Raw genomic sequence first — 24,571 nt, forward strand, 5'->3', positions numbered from 1 at the left:
ACTGTGCTACAGAATGGGCACGTCCTTTGCTATTGGGGCTTGGCAGACAGAAAAGAACTGGGAGTGGGGTTCCTAATTCACAGAAACATAGCTGGCAACATAGAGGAATACTATAGCATTAATGAACGGGTGGTAGGTATTGTAATTAAACTGAATAAAAGATACAAGATGAAGGTAGTACAGGCTTACGCGCCTACATCCAGCCATGATGACGCTTCAGTTGAAAGCTTCTATGAAGACGTGGAATTGGCAATGAGTAAGGTAAAAACACAGTATATTATAGTGATGGGCGACTTTAATGCAAAGGTAGGGAAGAAGCAGGCTGGAGACCAGGCAGTAGGAGATTATGGCATCGGCACTAGAAACGCCAGAGGAGAGCTACTAGTCGAATTCGCAAAACGCAATAATTTGCGTATTTTGAATACCTTCTACCGAAAACAAGAAATCCGCAAGTGGACATGGAGAAGCGCTAATGGGGAAAATAAGAACGAAATAGACTTTATAATGACTGCACACCCAGGAATCGTGCAGGGTGTGGAAGTGGTTGACAAGGTACGATGCAGTGACCATAGAATGGTACGGTCTCGAATTCGCCTAGACTTGAAGAAGGAACGACAGAAACTGATACGCAAGAAGCCAATCAATGAGCTAGCACTGAGAGGGAAAGTACAGGAATTCAGAGTGTCGCTGCAGAACAGGTACTCAGCTCTTAGTGAGGAAATCAACCTTAGCGTAGATACAATGAATGATAATCTGACGAGTATCATTACGGAGTGTGCAGTGGAAGTTGGAGGCAGGGTAGTTAGACAGGACACTGGCAAGCTTTCCCAGGAAACGAAGAACCTAATTAAGAAGCGTCAAATCATGAAAGTGTCAAGTACAACAGACAAAATAGAACTGGCAGAGCTTTCGAAGTTGATTATTAGACGTAAAGTATGCGATGTAAGAAGGTATAACATGGAGAGAATTGAACACGCTCTGAAAAACGGAAGAAGCGTCAAAACAGTGAAGAGGAAACTTGGGATAGGCAAAAGTCGGATGTATGCACTAAGGGACAAAGAAGGCAAAATAACTACCAATATGGATAGGATAGTTAAAATAGCAGAGGAGTTTTACAGAGATCTGTACAGTAGCCGAGACAACCACGACCTTAATACTATAAGAACTAGCAGTAACCCAGATTACACCCCACCAGTAATGATAGAAGAAGTGAGAAAAGCTTTGGAGAGCATGCAAATAGGCAAAGCTGCTGGTGAGGATCAGGTAACATCAGATCTGCTGAAAGATGGAGGACAGATTGTGTTAGAAAAACTAGCCACCCTGTTTACGAGGTGTCTCCTGACGGGAAGGGTACCAGAGTCTTGTAAGTTCGCTAACATCATCTTAATACATAAGAAAGGAGATGACAAGGACTTGAAGAATTACAGGCCGATCAGCTTGCTCTCTGTAGTGTACAAGCTATTTACAAAGGTAATTGCTAACAGAGTAAAGAAAACATTAGAATTCAATCAACCAAAGGAACAAGCAGGATTTCGAACAGGCTACTCAACAACTGACCACATTCATACTATCAATCAGGTAATAGAGAAATGCTCAGAGTATAACCAACCACTATACATAGCCTTCATAGATTACGAGAAGGCGTTTGATTCAGTAGAAATATCAGCCGTCATGCAGACACTGCGGAATCAGGGCGTAGATGAAGTATATATAAACATTCTGGAAGAAATCTACAGGGGATCAACTGCTACCATAGTGCTTCATAAAGAAAGCAACAGAATACCAATCAAGAAGGGTGTAAGGCAGGGGGACACAATCTCCCCAATGCTATTTACCGCATGCTTACAGGAGGTTTTCAGAAGCCTAGAATGGGAACAGTTAGGGATAAGAGTTAATGGAGAATACCTTAGTAACCTGCGCTTCGCCAATGACATTGCATTGCTGAGTAACTCAGGGGACCAATTGCAACTCATGATTACGGAGTTAGACAAGGAGAGCAGAAAGGTGGGTCTTAAAATTAATCTGCAGAAAACGAAAGTAATGTACAACAACCTCGGAAAGGAGCAGCTCTTCGAGGTAGGTAATAGTGCACTTGAAGTTGTAAAAGACTATGTCTACTTAGGGCAGGTAATAACCGCTGAGCCTAACCACGAGATTGAAGTAACTAGAAGAATAAGAATGGGGTGGAGCACATTCGGCAAGCACTCTCAAATTATGACAAGTAGATTGCCACTATCCCTCAAGAGGAAGGTATATAACAGCTGTATCTTGCCGGTACTTAGCTACGGAGCAGAAACCTGGAGACTTACAAAGAGGGTTCAGCTTAAATTGAGGACGACGCAGCGAGCAATGGAAAGAAAAATGGTAGGTGTAACCTTAAGAGACAAGAAGAGAGCAGAGTGGATTAGGGGACAAACGGGGGTTAAGGATATCATAGTTGAAATAAAGAAGAGGAAATGGACATGGGCCGGGCATGTAGCGCGTAGACAGGATAACCGCTGGTCATTAAGGGTAACTAACTGGATTCCTAGAGAAGGGAAGCGGGTTAGGGGGAGACAGAAGGTTAGGTGGGCAGATGAGATTAAGAAGTTTGCGGGTATAAATTGGCAGCAGCAAGCACAGGACCGGGTTAACTGGCGGAACATGGGAGAGGCCTTTGTCCTGCAGTGGACATAGTCAGGCTGATGATAATGATATATATATGCTTGTGTATATGTGCGTGCGCGATTACTGCGTACATTTAAAGTTGAATTTCCCAAAACAAGATTCACCACTACCTGCCAACACTTCTGACACGTAATAAAAGAACTACACTCATGATACAAAACACCACCATAAATTTGCTGGCTTCCAATGGCATTACGGCAATAGAATATTTGGAAAGGAGCAAAATTTAAGCTGTCGATACAAAATGAGAACTTGTTACAATGAATTTGCGCAGATTAACAGACGGGCTACATATACAATTGGCACTTCTTAATATGTTTGTGTGTTGTTTTTAATATATTGAATATGTATTAAGCCTTTCAGAAAGCAATAACTATTATCTTTCGTAAAACTGGATTGATAAAACCGAGTAGTCACCGATATAAATACGGTAACAACGTTACTTATACTCGGGTTTCTCGTGAAACAATCGAGCGCATATAGGCTCATAAGAGGGACACTGTGCTCTAGATATCGTAGAAACTGGCAACAAAACGAGCGTCTGATTTAATCGCGGTTTTGATATTTCTCCTCTCTTCGCCAACTGCCACTTATGATGTAACGCAGCTCAAAGTGCTGCATGAGTGAAAAGTTTGGCAGCTTGGGCTAGTTGGTATGGCATGGCGATAGTTATAGCGTGAGAACGAAACGACGACACAGAGACAACAAGGACTTGTTCTTGTCTCTGCATCGTCGTTTTGTTCTCGCGCTATAGCTATCGTCTTGAGTGAGAAGCTATGCGGATGCGTGCCAATTCTGATTGACATTTTTTTTGTGGGTGGGTCTACAGACTAATGAAAACAGTGAATGTATCGACGCAATTTCGGCGTGCCTGCATAGTCACTCGTGCACCATGGCGTGTCGCAGGTGCATCCACTGATGAAGGCTCAGAAATGCGCTAAAAACGAGATATAACATGCTTTCGCTGGCTGCGGCGCACACACTCCCAATGCAGACGCTCCTGAGATCTTCAGTACCATGGGACAACAGCGCCGCCGCTACTGTCACCCGCCGGAGAATCAGCCGAGATGTGGCGCGGCCGCCTCGTTCACTCCACTGCCCCCTTCTAGTACACTGTAACGCGGTTATGGTGGCTAGAAGGAGAGGTGTCAGCATCGTCCCGGCCGCACCTTGAAAGGAGGCATGCTGGCATTTCATCTCGCCGCGGAGCGGCGCGCAAGTCGCCACCGTGATCGGCCGAGAGTGCTTGCCAGCCGCTAGCGCGGCACCTTTAGTCGCTTGCTCGTAAGCTCGCAAGTTGCAACGTCTACGCTTTGCCTATTTGGACTTGTTCGGAATCAATACGTGTCAATGTGGCCATGCAACAGTGATGAGTATACAGCAAAGACACTGCTTTGCATCTGAATGCAATGTGGGATATGCTTCGGCCCGCAAACAAGGAAAGCAAACGTTTCTCTTCTCTGCTCCCGCCGACAATTAACAGAGCAAAGCCTGGGAGCGTATGATTCCTTGCGCTGACAAACAACTGGAAAAGACCTGCGTTATGTGCGAAGCTCATTTCGACGAAAGATTCATCGTTCGTAGCTTCAAGCATATTATAAACAGGTTCTTAGCAACTTGGGAAAAAGCTGTACCTAAGGAGGGTGGGTTCCTGAGTGAATCAACTGCAGAAGGACTCCGCGTCACTCTAACTAGCACCCTTTCCATTCGGCACAATGTCACGAAAACCTTGGGCTATAAATTCTTGATGACGTCTCGCATCTGCCAAGATGCACTTAAAAATTTTTTTTTGGAATTCTGAAGCAAATGTCTGGCTCGAATGATCACCCTTCGCTGACACAATTTTTTATCTCTGTGAATTGCCTCAGTTTTTACAGTTTGGTCCAGTCACCCCCAGTGGTAACATACCTTCTGGAGTTCCGAGCAGCCTACGAATTCTATGTCCGGGCATACACAACAATTCAATGAAATTGCAAAATAAGCTTGATGAGCTACTAGATGTGGGGCGCTTCAATGAGGTTCATGAAATTATTGTTGCTTTTGAAGCTCTCCCTTACCACACTGATCTCATTGGACGCAAAAGTGACTCCCCAATCATTTATTAAGTCAGTGGCTATGTGGCCCGGAAAATGGTGAAAAAGACGAAGTGCAACGAATGTAGCAGGTTGATGTTTCACTCAAAATTCCAGCTTGCTTCCGGCAGAATCATGCTTTCTGTACCCATCCAAGTCCATAGCAGACCTGGTCAAAGCTATAAAAGATGCACTCACCCATTGCTTCAATTTCGACAAGTTGAAAAGTGACAGCATAACAGACCTTATGTGCTGCCTGTCTGTGAAGAGGTTAAACATGGTCGGCTGTGAACACCACAAACTGGAAGTGACAAATCAGATAATTAGATTCTTTACACTGACCAGAATGCATTTTCTCTTGCTGGAGAAAATGTGTCCAATCAAAAAAAAGAGAGAGAAAAAATAAAGTTCTTGAAGTTAAAATGTCTGACTTAACTGTCACAGTATTAACTCAGCGAACAAGGTTTTATTTTATGTTAATGTGCATTACTCACACTATGTGTTTCTAGGGATTTTACTATTGTCTTGTTCACATTGTTTTAAACCCCCCATTAACAACTGTGATATCACTGTCTGGCTGTGTTCACATATGCAGAAATCATTTTTTCCGTAAACTGGTTTGTGACTGTATCTATGTTTGCCAATGAAATCTCAATGTCATGAGTATATGTATGCCCATCGTATCATCAGATATTTACTGTTCTCTTTAGTAACCTTATTCACTTGCTTTAGCTGAGTTTCATATAACTTGCAGTTTTCTTCACCCTAATGCATATGTTGTGTTTATTTTCACGTTGTTTTTCACTTTTGAGAAAATAAATGTCTTGCTGGTTAAATTAGACCTTGATTATGTGAGTCATAAAAATAATGGTTGCTGATACCTTTACGTGCAATAAGACTTCTCGGAGAACACTGTGGCATCAAATTTGAAAACTGTACGGACTTTGTTTTAGTGCCAAGCTCACGGCAAGTCACTTGATTCTTTATATTCTAAGCTTCGTAGCTGATATACTACGAAATGAATTGAACACACGCTTTGCAGCATGCCGCCAGATTTGTGACAGTTAGGCTTTGTTACAATCCGCAGCATAGAGTGAATTATTTGCAACAAAAAACGACTGATATGTGCGAGGAGGGGCATTTCGAAAATGACCGCAGCGCTGCCGCATCAGGATAAATTCTCGCGCGCTCCCCGGCGCGCCGATGCTGACACCTCTCCTTCTAGCCACTATAATGCGGTCAGGCAGTGCCGCCCGCCATTTGCGATCATCGGGGCACACAGAGTCACCCCTCTCCACCAAGTTTCTGTGATCGCTTGTCTCGTATGTTGTCGGAGAATAAAAGAAAAATGAGAAAGAAGACACGATTGTCACGTGTTTTGACAATGCCTCCTCTATTTAGATGCCTGCCGCATGAGAAGAAAAACAGCTGCCGCACCCTTTCCCTCCTTCATTTTAGAATGTTCTCGGTCGCTAGCGTCACCTGTGGCCGACGGTGCAACAACGCAACACTTTGCATAGCCTCCGAAACAGTGTACAATTGCAGGTCTCGAACAACTCTCGACTGACGCGCCTCTATGGGTCGCAGATGAAAACCGCTTAGCTGGTATCGCACGCCGTCGTGATGATGGATGGATGTGGCTGTACCCTGTAGATTGGGAGGCGGCTAATGCCGCCTAGCCGTAATACTTACTGAACTAACCACTAGATTTATATTTTTTTCCTTTAAATAGTGAGGTTGAGGATTCGTACTTTGCAGTGAAGGGTTTAATTTTCACTCGTGCCTTGACTTTAGCCGCCAATCAGGTAACCTCCTTCTAGTTAATTCTTCGCGCTTAAAGTCTATTTTGCCCTCCCTGTCCCTAAACCCCAGGGCTTTGAAAAACTCTGTGCCATCATACTGAACTATAGGGTGAAGCCCTTTACAGAACATTATCAAGTTTTTGGCAGTTTCTTCTTCCTCTCCACACGCACAGCATACTGTGTCTACCCCTTCATATTTGGCCCGATATGTCTTGGTTCGCAATACTCCCGTCCTGGCCTCAAACAGTTGAGAACTATACCGAGTATTATCATAGATCCTTTCCTTGCCAATTTCCTGCTTAAAAGTTCGATAGATCTCTAGTGCGGACTTCTTAATCATGCCAATTTTCCACATGTCTGTCTCCGTTTCCTTGCCCCGCTTGCCGTTCATGCCCCGCTTGCCGCAAACAAAAACTTGCCGTCCAAGAAGTAGCCAAAAAACCCAAAGGACTTTCTTCCTTCTTAGAGCTACGTTGCGACAATGCTGCGTGCCCAGAGTCTTGTGCTTTCGTCTACGCATACATCGAAGCGGATCAACTCGGCCGGCGAGTGCGGTGACCCCAGCATGAACATTCGCTACTACAGCGGAAGCTCGCGCGACGGCTTCGCCATAAATGTGCAGGCTGTTTCGGCAGCGCGTGCCATAGGTGCAGGACATGACCAGCTTTCGCGATTTTGTGCGATCATCGGCCTGCCAAAACCGATGCATCAAAAGAAATTTGCCAAAAGCTCCATTGCCAAAAAGCTCCATTGTGCTGCTATGAAGGCTGTTAGTCGAAACTTGGAAGAGGCACGAAGGACGCTGCCGCCGGCGGCGATGTGCCGGACATGTTCGACGGCACTTGGCAAAAAAGGGGCCATAAAAGCCACATCGGAGTGGGCACAGCTGTGTCCTTGGACACAGGTCTTTGCCTCGACCTTGAGGTCCTTTGGAATTACTGCCTCGCTTGCAGTATACACAAGGACAGGGGCGGTGATGAAGAAATATAAAAAGCCTTTGACTGCCCTGTATGTGAAAAAAAAACACAGAGTCATCCCATGCAATGGAATCTGAAGCAGCAGTGTGCATATGGCAGAGGACACAATACCCCACTGCGCTTCACAAATTTTTTGAGAGATGGCGACAGCAACGCCTACACTGCTGTCTGTGAGGCAAAGGTGTATGGCAATACTGTCATCGAAAAATAAGACTGCACCAACCACGACTCAAAACGCCTAGGCACTGCCTTGCGAAAAATGGCAACACCACTGCCCCGCGGGAAAAGCTAAAAGTCACAGCCATTCAGAAGCTGCAGACATATTATCAAATAGCTATAACAAATAACAAGGGCAGTGTCCGCAGCATGTCCACTACTATATGGGCCTCCTATTTTCATTCTTGCTCCAGTGATGGAGCCAGTAGCCATAAATTTTGCCCTGCTGGACCAGACTCTTGATGTAAGCATAGGCGTGCTGAAGCACTGGGGGAGCCTACACCAGGCCACACCCCCTTGTTGACTAAAGCACAGGGCTTGCCAGTTATGCCTATTTATAAGCGCCTTACTGATGAGAAGCTCCTGGCTCGGTGCCTCCATGGAAAGACGCAAAACGCAGCCAAATCACTCAACAGTAAAGTATTGCTGCTGTGTGCGAAAACGAAATTTGCTTCCCGGACATCTGTGGAGACAGCCACAGCTATTGCCGTGCTGTGGTATGATAAAGGCCATGCCACCTTTGAGCATGTCCTACAAGGGATTGGAGTACTTCCCCCAGAAGAGTTGGCCACGCACACTGACCGTTGCAATGACTTGGGCATAAAGAAAATGAACTTGAAGCGCACGACAAAAGCAAGGGCACACCGTCAGAGTGCAGTAAAAAGGGCTCGCACCGAGGAGACCAACCGTAGGAGCCATGAAGGGCCAAGCCACAGTGCAGGAGGGTTCTGAACACCTTGTGTACTTTCCGTAAAGGCTGCTATTCAATGTGATCGAATATTCACATCGTAACAATTTAATTTTCAAGAATACATGCTTTTGTAACTTTCAAGCCTGTTTTTCTCATTTTCAAATTTTTGGAACTTGCATGTTTTCCAGGAAACCTTTTGTACACTTAGAATCTGCGCATGCTAAGGAAATTTGGCGTACATATTCTTGAAGGTATGTAGAGTGCCGATATCTACTTCAAGTTACGCTACCTCTCAGTATTAATTGCAATAAAACAAGATTATGTTTCAGGGAACTGAAAGAAACAATGGTTGAAATGTCCTATTTTTCTTTAGCACTTTCCAGTAACTGTACACAATTCTTTGCTAGATATCGGCACTCTATGATCTACAAAGAGCTAAATAAACCATAGCATGATACTTTTTGTGAAAATTTAGTACATGAAGATGTACCCGTACAGACAGCTATAATTTGTCATTTAGTATAATATAATGCAATAACTATATCAGCTACACAAAAACTAATTGTAGATTTGAAATATACATGAAGAAATCTTAAATTAGCTGAGTTTCCAAGTCTCTAGCACAAATAATAAAACAAAGTTTTTTCGAGGAGTGTCTCCCCTTAAAACGTCGATCCTGCCTCCACAGTCAGTAGTCGCTCTTTTTTGTTATGCGCCCCTCCGTCCTTTGCCCTCCCTCCACTCTGAGCACCCTGCATCGCCAGACAATGCCCATGTTCTCACACTGCCATCAATCTTTCGAAGACCGGTCTTCAAAAGATCGTCTTCCTCAGTATTTGATCGCTGATTACTATCGTTGGCGTCACCGGCCTAGAGTGACTCATCAATCCGCCAACATCCTCAGCCGCCTAGTGTAACTGACCATCGCTGTCTAGTCTGGATCGGTGTCGCATTGTTTCAGTGCACACACTTGCGCTACCACACTGGCTTTGATAATTCCCGATTAATTCTGTGTTTAGGACCCGTTCTTGCCCGCTTAGCACAGCTCAGCGTGCTCTCCTCTCAGCATGCCCTGCGCAGGCACGGGGAAGCGTAAAAATGGGTGTTAGACACAATAAATTGCGAATGATCGAAGTACGTGGGCCCGTAGAGGCCCGCCAACGCCGCAATGCAAATCTTTGACCTCTAGGCAACTCTCGCAAGTTCTCCGTGTCTGTTTTTTATTTCGTGGACCTTTCAAGCAAGCTGCCCGACCTGCCTTCTTCCGGCATGCTTTGGTTTTCAAGAGCGCCTTCCCGTCATATGCTCCCTCTCTTCGCCCTATCGCAACTCCACCTACCGTCTCTCGAAACTCTGCTTCTCTCTTATTGCACCTTCTCCGCCCGTTGCCACCGCTCTGCCACACCATCCACAATTTTCAAGCACACCAGCGCCACCAACGAGCCCGCAAGCGCTCACGGGAAAAGTTTGTACACTGGAGCAGCAGCCACGACGAGTGCGCTCGCTTTACCTTTTCGCCTGCGCCGTTCCAGATCTTGACACCATGAATTTGGCAAGGTGTAGCATATTACTGTGTAATTGAATCACAAACTTTAGCGTTTAGCTGTAAGGGCCACTCTACTATTCCCCCTGCTCCCACTGTAGGATCTGTAGAGCAGCTTAGAAGCATCACCCCATTTCTTTTCCCCGTTTTTTTTTTTTTCAGAGCTTTATGGCAAAAAATGAAAGAAAAAAAAAAAGAATACAACTCGATTGCCTATGAAGTGCACAAGCGGTCTTATTATATCTGAGTGCATTTGGAAACAGTGTCCATTGACACTGTTGATGAGTAGAATGTGAAGTTCTGAGTTTTGAATCGTACTATTTGCCCCAGGATCGAGAGAAGTCGCCGCCTGGTGGCCACTGGCTTAAGCGCACCTAGTGTGGATTGCTTTCTGCATTGTCTGCTACCCACATAAGGCTAGATGCGCGCATATACGTCATGCTCGTCCTCAAGGGGCGGTTTGTTCCTTCCTGTTCAAGCATGTTTAACTGCTTGTATGTTTGCCTAGCACAATCTAGAGAGACATTTGGCCTTGCTCTGCTGTATACGCGCTGCCATAAGATCAATTCAGGCACTTTCCGAGAATACTGTATATCGTCATCGTACCCTCCATTCGCCAGGATCATGTCAGTGTAGGTGCTGCTCTTTAGTTGAACAAACTGTAAAGTGGACTTGGCATCATTCCAAACATGTAGAGTATTAAATATCGTGTGAATGCAGTGCTTTAGCGACTCCACGATAAACGTAGTTTTGGATTGTTGTTAGGTGGCTAACCACGGCCTCTGTTTCTTACCAATTACATGACAAGCTTTAATTGTGCTTGAGATAACCTTTTATATCCCCGGTCCTGGTCACACTACAGCAAAACATTTTTGTCTAGTAATTCCTGACACTTCAATAATTTTTTTATTTTTTTTTGAAAAAAAAACGGAAAATTAAATGACATGAAGGGGATTAAACTTCAGTCACTATGCGCAATTTTAACATTAAGCAATATTTATACAGACACATCCGTGTGCTAAGATTCGGGTTTACTTTTCAATGCAGTCGACGTTCGATTTCTTGACACCAGAAATTCCGGCCATGCCTGAATTCCCGGACTAATCTGTGGCATCGTCAAGTTCCCCATAAAGTCAATGTATTGAAAAGTCTGAAATTCGGGACGCTTATAGCCTTCAGCATCCGATTTCCCGGACTTCTTACTGTTAAGCGCCAACCAAATGTCACCACCATTTTGGTTGTTTTCATATTCTCGTGCCGCCAACCGCCGCATCGCACCGCGGCTGCCATAACCTCGTAACTTCGCTGCGGCTGCCATAACCTTGCTAGAGATAAAGAATAAATACAAATATCTGGGCGTATGGATAAGCAATGAAACTTAGTACCTAAGGGAACACGAAATATACGTAACGACTAAAGGAAACAAGAATGCAGCGGTGATGAAAAATACGGCACTGTGGAATTACAATAGGTATGATGTTGTTAGAGGAATTTGGAAAGGTGTCATGGTTCCTGGTCTGATTTTCGGCAATGCGGTCTTGTGCATGAGATCAGAGGTTCAAGCAAGATTACAAGTTAAGCAACGAGGAATAGGTAGGCTTGCTTTAGGAGCTCACAGGAATACACAAAATCAGGGTGTACAAGGTGATATGGGATGGACATCATTCGAGGGCAGGGAAGCTAGCAGCAAGATAAAATTTGAAAAGCGATTGAGAGAAATGGGCGAGGAGCATTGGGCTACAAAGGTTTTTAGCTACTTGTACATGAGGAATGTAGATACGAAATGGAGGAAAGGAACCAGAAAATTGATGGGCAAATACTTTGAAAAGAGCAGGGGGTCAAATCAAAAAGAACTATCGGTCAAGATGAAAGTGAAGGAAATGGAGACCGACTTGTGGAGAATTGGCACGATTAGGAAGTCTGCAATAGAGACCCATCAAACTTTCATGCAGGAAATGGCCAAGGAAAAAATCTATGATGATTCTCGGGGTAGTTCTCTACTGTTTGAGGCCAGCATGGGAGTATTGCGAACCAAGACTAATCGAGCCAAATACGAAGGGGTAGACACGGTATGCATTGCGTGCGGATCGAAGGAGGAAACTGCCGAACACTTGATAACATTCTGTAAAAAGCTTCACCCTATAGTTCAGGATAATGGCACAGAGTTTTTGAAAGTGCTGGGGTTTAAGGACAGAGAGGAAAAAATGGATTTAGCCATCTGAATGATGGCTAAAATCAAGGCACGAGTGAAAATTAAACCCTTCACTGCAAAGTACCAATCCTCAACTTCACTATTTAAAGGGAAAAAAAAACATTTTTTTTCGTTCATTCAGTATTACGGCTAGCGGGCATTAGCCGCCGCTCGATCGAAAGAGTACAGTCATATCAATCCATCCATCGAAACCGCATGTGTCAATCCCTTGCAAGCCGTAGCTTAGTGGCTCAGCCAAGCCAAACCTCACTGTGTTCGTTACAGCTTGGTTCACGAGTTGTGTTGCCAGCTCTGCGGTCGTGCCTGCGGTTGATCATTGACCAAGTTCGTAGCTGTTTCGTGCTGCGCTCTTCGTCGAGCGGATTTGCCGTTTACAGCGATGGCACCGACAGCTCCTTCGTCTTCACTCATTGTTTGTCTTTTTCCCCACCGCGGTGGTCTAGTGGCTAAGGTACTCGGCTACTGACCCGCAGGTCGCGGGTTCGAATCCCGGCTGAGGCGGCTGCCTTTCCGATAAAGGCGGAAATGTTGTAGGCCAGTGTGCTCAGATTTGGGTGCATGTTAAAGAACCCCAGGTGGTCGCAATTTCCGGAGCCCTCCACTACGGCGTCTCTCATAATCATATGGTGGTTTTAGGACGTTAAACCCCACATATCAATCAATCATTATTTGTCTTTATCTGAAATAAAGTTGAAAGTCTTGATCCGCACCTTTGAAGCGCACAAAGCCCCCTTGTAGGCTCACAATGAAAAAAGCTACGCTGTTGACCTTAGGTCTGCCGTCAGCGTGCTAGCAGAATCGTGGAAGGCAGTTACGGAAGAGACCCCGCAGAACTGTTTTTGCCACGCGGGCTTCACACTCGACGCCGAGACGGCAGTCTCGCCCCAAATGGACAGAGTGTGGCGAACTGCCATCCGCGGACGTTGCTTTCGACGATCTGCGTGCTGCCGGCGTGTCGATTCCAGCCAGGGTAACCTTTGAGGGGTTCGCCGACACTGACAAAGACCTTGAGCTATGTGAGGACTTGACCGATGACGGAATCATTTGTTAAGTTACGGAGGATTCCGACGATTCCTACACCGAGAATGAAGAGCCATTCTTTACACAACCAATGAGCTCAGAGTAGATGCGAGTGCTGATGACACTGATGACACTGTCATCAGTGTACAATAGCAACATGACATTGACTGAAATTGAGGCAGACATGATCACGGGCAAACGGAACGCCGTGCAAAAGAAAATAGGCGACTTCCTCGCGCCCAAGTACCGACCTATGAGGCAGCACCAACCACGTCGAAATTTTATATATATATAATATATATATATGTGCCATATTCCATGTATATATATATATATATATATGTGCCATATTCCATATATATATATATATGGAATATGGCACAACGGGAGCGTTGTCAACAAGGATAAATATATTTATTTCCCAACAGTTTCGAGAGGGGTCCTCCCTTCATCAGGGGATGAGATATATATATATATATATATATATAAGCAGCTCTTTTGAGAGCCACCTAGATGATGCATTGGCTAAATTGCAATGGGAGTCTTGTACTCCGACTGTTACCCTCTCCGTCAGCGAGAAATACCTACAAAAAAAGGTGCGTTTTCACTTGCATTCGTTTTTCTGGACTGCCCGATTTTCCAAATATTTTTTCAGTCCCTGGAGGGTCCGGGAAGCGCTTTTGACAACCGTGTGCTGGAGAACACACGAGAGAGAGGAGAGACGCCCATGTTGTCTGCTACGGCGCTCATTGGTTGCAGCTGCCACGAACGTCATTTCCGCGTTTAGCTAGAATCTTTGCTTTTTTCAGCCAAGGCTGCTGCGGACTCACCGGTAGTCCGGGTAGGCCTATGATGGCATTGCCGAGTCGCCTCGTTGAAGATGAAGCGTGAACAGAGACACGGGAGGGTGTACTGAGAGCAGCTGAGTGTGTGGTAAGTTTTGTGAATCAGATAGCTTTTGGGTTGTTTCTGGGACCAAAGGGTGATGTCATCGGCATAGATGGCGGAGCCGATGTCATTGTTGTTATAAAGATCCCTTGCCAGAGCCGTCATACCTATGTTAAAAAGAAGGGGCGAGATCACAGCCGAGGAGTGCCCCTGTTTCCTAGATGAAACTTGTCCGATTCCATCTCCCGTAACTTTATGGTGGCGGTTCTATGTGACAGGAACTGCCTTACAATATTAAAGAAACGCCCACCGAGACCCAGCTCGGAGATTGCTTCGAGGATGTGATCATGGAGTATAGTATCGAACGCCTTTTTGAGATCCAGAGCCAGAATGACTCTGGGAACTCTGGTAGAGGCGTCGATGACCTGCGATTTGATGAGAAGCATGGCATCTTGGGTTGAATGATGTGGGCATAAGCCAACCATGTTAGATGGGAAGAGGTCATTGTGCTCTATGTACTTAGAGACTCTATAGTTTATGACATATTCGAAAATTTTGCCGACACATGATGTTAGCAAAATCGGTCTAAAATTTTCTGTTGTGCATTTCTTACCGGGTTTGGGTATCAGTATGACCGTGGCGTGCTTCCACTTTTTCCATTGTTTGTTGAATAAATCAGTCAGGAAGGTGAATGATTCATCCGCAAGGTTTCTGAGCATGCGGTTCGTGACGCGGTCTGCCCTGGCGCCGAAGTGCTGTTGAGTTTGCGAAGTGCAGACCTGACTTCCTATTCCGATATGTCGCTGTCCAGCTCAGCGGAATCACTTCCTGTGTAACTATGTAGTGGCGTGTATGAGGTGATACTTAGCGGGAGGTGAATTTGGGCTAGATGTTGCGTGATCACATCTTCGCTAAGATAAGTGAGAGCCTGGTGAGCAAGTCTCTCGATGGCCGATCTCTGAGTGACTCGAGTGTCGGTAGGTTTCAGAAGGTGTTTAAGCAAGTTCTACTTGCCGCCTACCCTCATCCGACAGTCGACCTTGTCACACGTTTCTATGCAGTGTTTTTGTTCTAACACTTTAGGGTATGACGCAATTTCAGTATTGATCTTTGCAATGCGTTTCCTTAGTTATCTGTTGAGTTTGTTCTTTAGCCAGCATTTTTTTAGAGACATTCTAGCTTCAAAAAGGTGCGCTAAGTGGCTGTCTATGGTTGAAAAATCTTCTCTTTCTATCTCTTTAGTGGAGGCAGAGACACCAGAAAAGAGGGTTTCTATCCACTCTGTATAGTCACTAGGAGGGGCTTTGTCAGTTCTGGTGGAACAGAAGTGGTCCCGATCAACGATGCGCTGTATTCTGGCGCTTTTGCATTGAGCATGCAGTGTAATATCAATAATGAGACGATCGGAACCCAGATGTTCCCCATGTTTCGCCATGACAACTTGCCCCCATAGGCGACCAGAGAGAGAACTAGGGTCGAGAATCTCGTTGCCGAATCGCCTAAATGAGTGGAGAAGCCGGGGTCCGATAGTAGTATGAGATTGAAGTCCTGTATAGCCTTGCATATTTAAGCCCCTTTTGGTGAGTCTTTAACGGAGCCCCTCGTAGAATGAGGCGCGTTAAAGTTGCAGACTACTATGAAGGGTATGCCGGCGTCAGTAGCCATCTTTACTGCTTTACCTATGAGGCGGTAGAAGAGCTCGTCTCGTCGTTTTGGTGAACTGTATACCTTGTGGATAAGCAATCCTCTGCGCATGTGCTTCCCCGGTAAGAGTTCTGTGCAGACCTATTCGACATTAGAGCGCTTATCTATGTCTTCAGGATCAATGACTGTGATGGCCTTTTTGACCAAAGTAACGACGCATCTGCCACCGTTCTTTGCGCGTTCAAAGGACTCGTAACCACTAAATGTAGTGCCGGACGTGAGCATCTTTTGTAACGAAATTGCTTGTGATTTTGATGCACACGGTAAAAGGCATCGAGCTAACACTGCTCTCTTTTTTTTTTGAATCCGTAGCAGTTCCTATGCCAGACACAAAAGTCGGTGTTGGATACCGCAGCCATGATTAGCATTTAGATTTAGCAGAAGGCTGAGCCTTCGAATCGCTCTGAGAGCATGATATCTGCTTTTGTACAAGCTCCGCCACAACAGTGGGGTCTGTTATTCACTGCAATAATTCTGCCAGGAGCGCTAGAGACTTCGGGAGACCCGTCCTACGTTCAAGATCCCTTAGGAAAGAATCAATAAAATGATTCTGTGCCTTGACAATCACTGTTTTTGGTGATTTTTTGTAGCGTCGAAGAAATCTGCTTCAAAGATTCTTTGATTTGGTTAAGACTTTCAGTTACGTCAACCTCATGAACATCACCTACAGCTTGGCGCTTCCAACCATTAGCACCATTTTGGTCCCCATCTGGTCTCACTGCAGAAACGGCAGTTTTAATCATTGCCAATTCCTTTCTAACCTCCGCTAACTCTGAGCTGAATATCGCGTTCTCGTGCCTGACTTTCATAAGCTCCTCTGACTCCTTAGAGGTGGTAGTGCCCCCGCCTACCTGGGTAGATGGGCCAGCTTGTGCTCTGTAAGGTTCCTCACTATTCCCTTCGAAGGCCCATTTCAGGGTGACGGGAAGCACAGATTTACGTCCTATGATGAAGGGCTGCAGCCAGCCACTTGAAGACGGCCCAGGCAGCACGGCCTGAAGAGTGGGGGAATCCCACAGGTCTATGTCGAAAGCATGTTCCATTTCTTTTTCCTTTTGCCTCTGTCGAATAACAAAAGGTGTCCGTTTGTGGGCTTTGCTTCTGGTAAAGTGGCCCTTGCTTCGGGTCCTTGGCCCCACAGTTGTGGTAAGCGTTGATCAATAGAGTGGGGCAGACATCCGCCCGATGACCAACGCGGGTGCATTTGCTGCACACCTCTATCTGCTTTTTGTAGCGGTAGTACTGGACTATAGCCTGGCCACCTTTGATGTAGCTTGGCACGTCTTCTCCATCAAAAAGGACGACGATAGAACCAGTGTCGTTAATGCCTTTTACTTTGCGAACTGTGGCATTTCTCTGGTGTACGATGAGCCTTGCGAGCTCGGCCTCGCCGATGTCGCGCTCGATGTTGCAGATCCCTCCCTTCACATAGTTGCCTTCGGTAGCAGCGTACATCACTACTTCGCGCTCTTTTTCATTGAGGCGAATGCTCTTGAGAGCCAAGATTTTCCGAGCCTTGTCTTCATTTTTCGTGCACACCACAATGATATTTCTCACGACGTTGGGGCAAACCCAATCAGTGCAGGCTTGAATGGCGGTGATCCCGGCCGCCAAGAAGACTGTGGAGATGCCATAGCAACTGGTTTTGCGTAAATCCAGCCCATCTGGGGGTCTGACAATCTTCCGATGTGTAGAAGGTAGCTCTCGTATATGCAAGGCCGCGATCACTCTCTTTTTTAAGGCAGCCGGCTGGCAGCTTCTTTGGACGCCAACCTTGCTGCTGTCTTGTAAACGTCCTGAAGCATTGGGTTGACACAAGGCTCTCTCCGCTGCTTGCCTCTTCTTGACCGATTTAGATTTAACCACTTGCCTTTCAGCTCCTGCCATTGATTCCATTTCATCTTCTTCGCCCCCTTCGACGAGGTTGCAGACGCTCGGCGTTGATTGAAGTGGCGTCGAAGCGCTCCTCACCATTGCAAGCGTAGCTGTGCCGACGCCACTCGGAGCGACCGGCGTTCCTAGCTAGGTCAGACTAGGCTTTAGTGGGGCAAAATTAAAAGTGCCGAAAAATGTCGAAAACTCCCTCAGACACGACAGTCTGCAGTTCCCCATGACCAGGGGGACGAAACGCACACGATGAAACAAAAATCCAGATGAAACTTGACACATCATAGATCACATAGATGCAAAAGGCCGGAGTGACGCGGAAGCACGTCCGCACAGCTCAGCATCCAACGAGATTCCCTGTCGGTTCGTGATGTCTCCCGCAGTTTTGCGGACTTTGTGCAGCAGTCATTTTCCAAAATACTGCAAATGTGGATAACATTAGAAGCGAAAATCAGGGAGATATGGGGTAATTGCAGTGCAAAACAAAAACCAGATTTGAGAACATGTGCGTGGCTCCGAACGGTATCATTGTGATAGTACTCAGAGTTTACTACAATGACGAATACAACAAAAAGTACATCACAGGCAGATGGTGCAAAAGAAAGCTCAATGATGATTAAGGGTCACTTTAGTTTTCAAGAAATTTCTGCAAGAGTATTGACACGTGCGGTTCTTTTGGTTTACGAAGGAAGACGCTATCACTTTCTGTTAAGCGCAACGCAGGCCGCGTTTATCTTGTATGCCACTCTGGAACGCGTTACGACGCGTGTATAAAAAACTGACACGTGCGGTTCTTTTCGTTTGCGAAGGAAGACGCTATCACTTTCTGTTAAGCGCAACGCAGGCCGCGTTTATCTTGTATGCCACTTTGGAACGCGTTACGACGCGTGTATAAAAAGCCGGCGCAGTGCGCCACTGGGGGTCTTTTTTTTTTTCCGTCGGCCGACGACTGTTCACGCCGCTGTTGCTGTGAGTTGTGTTTGGCCCTGTTTTGCTGGGCACAAGTTCGCCTAATAAACAGTTCGCCTGACACCGCCCTGACTCCTGCGTGCTTCCTCTCAAGTGCTGCGTGTATCACAACCTCGTGACATCTGGTGGAGGTGCTTCTCTGTCCATGTACCGTACGCCCCCGTCCAGCCGTGAGCCAAGCCCAAGCCGCCAAGAGGACGACGCCGACCCGGTCGTTCGAGTTAGCCGAAGACAACAAGGACTACCGCCCGAATACCTGCCGCTTCCCGACAAGGACAAGAAAACAAAGGCTGCTACGAAGCCGGCATCCACGATGACGGAAGCAAGGTCTTCGGCAACCGTGGTCGTCAACCAGCCCAAAGAGCCGCCTACCTTCCGCGGATCGACCTACGAAGACCCGGAAAGCTGGCTTGACATTTACGACCGCGTCGCAGCCCTCAATAAGTGGGACCCGGACGACAAGCTGCGTCATGTGTATTTTTACCTGGAAGACGCCGCAAGGACTTGGTTCGAGAACCGCGAGTCAACGCTTCGAACCTGGGACGACTTCCGCGTTGCTTTCCTGCGCACCTTTGCAAGCGTCGTGCGGAAGGAAAGAGCCGCATCACTGCTTGAAACTCGGGTGCAGCTCCCCAACGAAAACGTAACGATCTTCACGGAGGAGATGACGCGACTTTTCCGCCACGCCGACGCCGACATGTCTGAGGACAAGAAGGTTCGCCTGCTTATGCGAGGAGTGAAGCAGGAGCTCTTCGCCGGACTGATCAGAACCCCGCCAAAGACGGTACAAGAGTTCCTCTCCGAGGCTACCACCATCGAGAAGACTCTTGAAATGCGGACCAGCCAATACGATCGGCGCATGTCGCCAGACGTCGCAGAAGTCCGAGGACTCTGCCCCGACGACCTGCGCGAGACCATACGCGCTATTGTTCGTGAAGAACTGCGCCGCATGTTGCCATCGTCTCAGCCCCAAGTCGCCTCTCTCGAAGACGTAGTCCGCGAGGAACTACAGCGCTCACTGAGCGTTCCTGAACGGCCACAGCCCCAACCGGAGGCGATGACCTACGCCGCTACTGCACGACGACCTGTCGCTGCTCCTCGCCAACACCAGGACCCAACGTCTCCGCAGTTTCGTCGCCAGCCACCGCCGCCACCCCCGACGCCTTCCCGCTCGCCAGTAATCCAGCGCTCGCCGAGGAAAACTGACGTTTGGCGCACCCCGAACCACCACCCACTATGCTACCACTGCGGCGAAGCCGGGCACACCTACCGCTACTGCCAGTACCGTGAGATGGGACTGCATGGCTTCGACGTGAACGCGCCGCGTCTGCGCCCAGGTGAGCGACCTCGCGACATCGCCGACTACATCGCCGGATCGCAGTGGCAACAACGACGACCATCCCGTTCACCTTCGCCTGGCCGCTACGTCTCCCCGGATCGCCGCCAGTACACCGGCCCTAACCGGGGCCGATCCCCAAGCCCCTACTTGGGAAACTAAAGGCAGCAACCGATGGAGGTGCGGTTGCTGCACGACGCAATGCCGAAGATCCTCCTCCGCCGCCGCCGCCGCTGCCGATGACGACGACCACGACGCACGAACTTTCCCGACGTAGTCGCAGTACGCCGCCTGAGCAGAGTCTTTACGACAAAGCCTCGCCGCCGACGCGACATAGCAGCACCGGACCAAGCCGACGCAGCCGTGATCCGACGCCCCGACCTAACCGGAACGCCAGACGACGAACCACCGACCTCGACGTGATCATCGACGGCCACAGCGTCACCGCCCTAGTCGATACCGGCGCCGACTACTCTATCATCAGTGGTCTCTTCGCCGCTAAGCTCAAGAAGGTAAAGACTGCATGGGAAGGACCGGATATCCGAACAGCAGGGGGCCACCTTATAACACCGACTGGAACCTGCACGGCAAGAGTCACGATTCACAGCCAGACGTATTCTGTGAATTTTGTGGTCCTGCAGCAATGCTCGCGAGACGTCATTTTAGGCATGGATTTCCTGGACAAGCAAGGCGCAGTAATCGACCTAAGATCCAGGTCAATCACGCTGTCCTCGGATAATGCAACGGCGTCAGACTGCAACGTCGCTCACAATGCCTTGAATGTGACAGAAGAGCAGGTAACCATCCCGCCACTGTCGAGCGTCATCATTTCCGTCGGCACCAAAGCGTCTACCAACTTACAAGGTGTCATCGAAGGCGACCAGCACCTGCTCCTAAACCGTCAGATGTGCGTCGCAAGAGGCATAGCCAAGCTTCATAACGGCGAAGCCAAGGTAATGGTGACGAACTTCAGCAACGAATATAGGCACTTAAATAGGGGCACGACGGTAGCACATCTAAGCGAATTTGTGGAAGCGAGCAATGCCTTCGCCCTCACTGATTCTCAGGGAGCCGCAACGTCGACAGCAGTGTCCACGCCCGCCTTCGACGTCAATCAAAGCCTTTCCAGGCAGCAACAAAAGGAGCTCAAAGCCTTACTCCACCAATACAAGGACTGCTTCTCGTCGTCGTCGAGGCTTCGTCAGACCCCTCTCGCGAAACATCGCGTCATAACCGACGAATATGCCCGTCCGCTACGTCAGAGCCCCTACCGAGTTTCTGCACGGGAACGCGAGGCCATCAAGCAACAAGTCGACGAAATGCTGCGTGACGACATCATTCAGCCGTCTACGAGTCCGTGGGCATCACCCGTGGTGTTGGTGAAGAAGAAGGACGGAACCCTACGTTTTTGCGTCGATTATCGTCGCCTGAACAACATCACGAAGAAAGACGTGTATCCCCTCCCACGGATAGACGATGCTCTGGACAGACTCTACAACGCCAAGTATTTTTCGTCGATGGATCTCAAAACCGGCTACTGGCAAATCGAAGTAGACGAGAGAGACCGAGAGAAGACTGCCTTCATAACACCAGACGGCCTATTCGAGTTTAAGGTCATGCCCTTTGGTCTTTGCTCGGCGCCTGCGACGTTCCAACGGGTTATTGACACAGTACTCGCAGGCTTGAAGTGGCAGACTTGCCTCGTCTACTTGGACGACGTAGTCGTATTTTCTTCCAACTTCGACGAGCACCTCCGGCGCCTTGAAGCTGTTCTTCGGGTAATCAAAGCCTCGGGACTTACCCTGAAGCCAGAAAAGTGCCGCTTCGCCTACGAGGAACTATTGTTCCTTGGCCACGTTATCAGCAAGTCGGGAGTGCTCCCTGATCCACAGAAAACAGCTGCGATCGCCGACTTTCCTGCACCCACCGACAAGAAAGCAGTACGCCGATTTCTTGGCCTCTGCGCTTATTACAGGCGCTTCGTGAAGAACTTTTCGCGGATCGCCGAGCCACTGACGTACCTCACGAAGGCCGACGTCGACTTCAAATGGGAAACGCCGCAAGTTGAGGCATTTCAAGAATTAAAGCGACGCCTGCAAACGCCGCCAATACTGGCGCACTTCGACGAAGAAGCTGACACCGAAATTCACACGGACGCAAGCAGCACAGGGCTCGGCGCCGTGATCGTGCAGAGGACCGACGGACTTGAAAGGGTCATCAGTTACGCTAGCCGGTCACTTTCGAAGGCAGAAGCCAATTATTCCACGACAGAAAAGGAATGCCTTGCCATCATCTGGGCTACATCAAAGTTCCGCCCCTACCTGTACGGCAGGCCTTTCAAAGTCGTGAGTGACCACCACGCCTTGTGTTGGCTAGCTAACTTGAAGGATCCATCAGGGCGCCTCGCACGGTGGAGTCTCAGACTACAAGAATTTGACATCACCGTCGTCTACAAGAGCGGACGAAAGCACTCCGACGCCGACTGCTTGTCTCGCGCCCCTGTCGATCCGCCGCCCCAGGATGACCAGGACGATGACTCTTTCCTGGGACCCATAAGTACCGACGACTACGCGGAACGCCAACGAGCTGACCCGGAGCTCAAGATCTCATGGACTACCTGCAAGGCAAGACCGCCGACGTGCCGAAAGTATTCCGCCGAGGACTGGCTTCGTTTTTCCTGCGAAACAACGTCCTCCTGAAGAAAAACTTCTCGCCGCTCCGCGTCGACCACCTCCTCGTGGTACCTTCAGCGTTACGTCCAGAGGTTCTGGAAGCATTACACGACGACCCGACAGCCGGACATCTTGGTGTTTCCCGCACACTGTCACGAATACAAGAGAAGTACTATTGGCCTCGCCTCGCTGCCGACGTCGCCCACTACGTAAAAACATGCAGAGACTGTCAGCGACGCAAGACGCCGACAACTAGGCCAGCCGGACTTCTGCAACCCGTCGAACCACCTCAACGGCCATTCCAACAAATCGACATGGACTTACTGGGGCCGTTCCCGACGTCAACTTCTGGCAACAAATGGATTGTCGTAGCGACTGACGACCTCACCCGCTATGCCGAAACAAGGGCCTTGCCCAAGGGCACTGCCGCCGAGGTCGCCATGTTCTTCATTGAGAACATCGTCCTCCGCCACGGAGCCCCCGAGGTCCTCATCACCGACAGAGGTACGGCCTTTACGGCTGACCTAACGCAAGCGATCTTGAGGTACAGTCAGACAAGCCACCGCCGAACCACCGCGTACCACCCACAGACGAATGGCCCTCACCGAGCGTCTAAATAAGACCATTGCCGACATGCTGGCCATGTACGTGGACGTCGAGCACAAGACGTGGGACGCCATACTCCCGTATGTAACCTTCGCGTACAACACGGCCGTGCAGGAAACGACGCAGTTTGCTCCATACAAGCTCGTCTACGGACGGAGCCCAACAACGACGCTTGACGCCATGCTACCGGTCGGCACCGACGAAGAAGACCTCGACGTCGCCAGCTACCTGGATCGCGCCGAAGAAGCTCGACAGCTAGCCCGCCTGCGTATCAAGAGCCAACAGACGGTCGACAGGCGCCACTACAACCTTCGACGACACCACACCGAATACCAACCAGGTGTCCTTGTCTGGGTCTGGACGCCGATACGACGACGGGGATTGTCTGAGAAGCTCCTGCGACGCTACTTTGGACCCTACAAGGTAGTCCGACGTCGTGGTGAACTGGACTATGAGGTCGTGCCCGATGGCTTAACGTCATCCCAACGACGCCGTGCACGACCCGAAGTCGTACACGTGGTGCGACTTAAACCTTATTACGCGCGCTGATTAGCTGTGACGCATTGTTAATGTAATTTATTGCATGTACTCTCTCTTATGTTCTGTCTTTAGCATCGGGACGATGCTTTTTCAGAGGGGGGTAGTGACACGTGCGGTTCTTTTGGTTTACGAAGGAAGACGCTATCACTTTCTGTTAAGCGCAACGCAGGCCGCGTTTATCTTGTATGCCACTCTGGAACGCGTTACGACGCGTGTATAAAAAACTGACACGTGCGGTTCTTTTCGTTTGCGAAGGAAGACGCTATCACTTTCTGTTAAGCGCAACGCAGGCCGCGTTTATCTTGTATGCCACTTTGGAACGCGTTACGACGCGTGTATAAAAAGCCGGCGCAGTGCGCCACTGGGGGTCTTTTTTTTTTTCCGTCGGCCGACGACTGTTCACGCCGCTGTTGCTGTGAGTTGTGTTTGGCCCTGTTTTGCTGGGCACAAGTTCGCCTAATAAACAGTTCGCCTGACACCGCCCTGACTCCTGCGTGCTTCCTCTCAAGTGCTGCGTGTATCACAACCTCGTGACAGTATGTTTGTTATGCCAGTAGTTTTATCTGGATTACTTCCAAGGCCTGAGGGCATGGCAGGAGGAAGTAGAAAATTCAAGGCACACAAATAAAGTAAGCATTAGCGATTTCTAACTTTACAGTGTTACTTATATGGTTGCACGCTTTAGAGAAGACCAGGTGTTTTATTATAAGTAAGCAGCTACTAATGAACAGATGAAGTAAAAATTCTGGGAATAATGTCATCGGCTTCC

At 48.3% G+C, this 24,571-nt stretch overlaps 1 protein-coding gene across 6 annotated transcripts in view; it reads right to left on the reverse strand.

Annotated features, from left to right (window-relative positions):
* LOC119169156 (uncharacterized) overlaps positions 1 to 24,571 on the reverse strand; it is a 121,871-nt gene that overhangs the window by 5,797 nt on the left and 91,503 nt on the right. Inside the window, exon 7 of one of the 6 annotated variants that reach the window (XM_075886356.1) lies at positions 4,938 to 5,040. The exons of the other annotated variants lie outside the window; for them this stretch is intronic. Within the exon in view, the coding sequence (XP_075742471.1) occupies positions 4,938 to 5,040 (103 nt within the window). The remainder of the gene's footprint in view (positions 1 to 4,937; positions 5,041 to 24,571) is intronic. 6 annotated transcript variants of the gene reach the window in all.

The sequence above is a fragment of the Rhipicephalus microplus genome, chromosome 2, assembly GCF_043290135.1.
Source record: "Rhipicephalus microplus isolate Deutch F79 chromosome 2, USDA_Rmic, whole genome shotgun sequence".
NCBI lineage: Eukaryota > Metazoa > Arthropoda > Arachnida > Ixodida > Ixodidae > Rhipicephalus > Rhipicephalus microplus.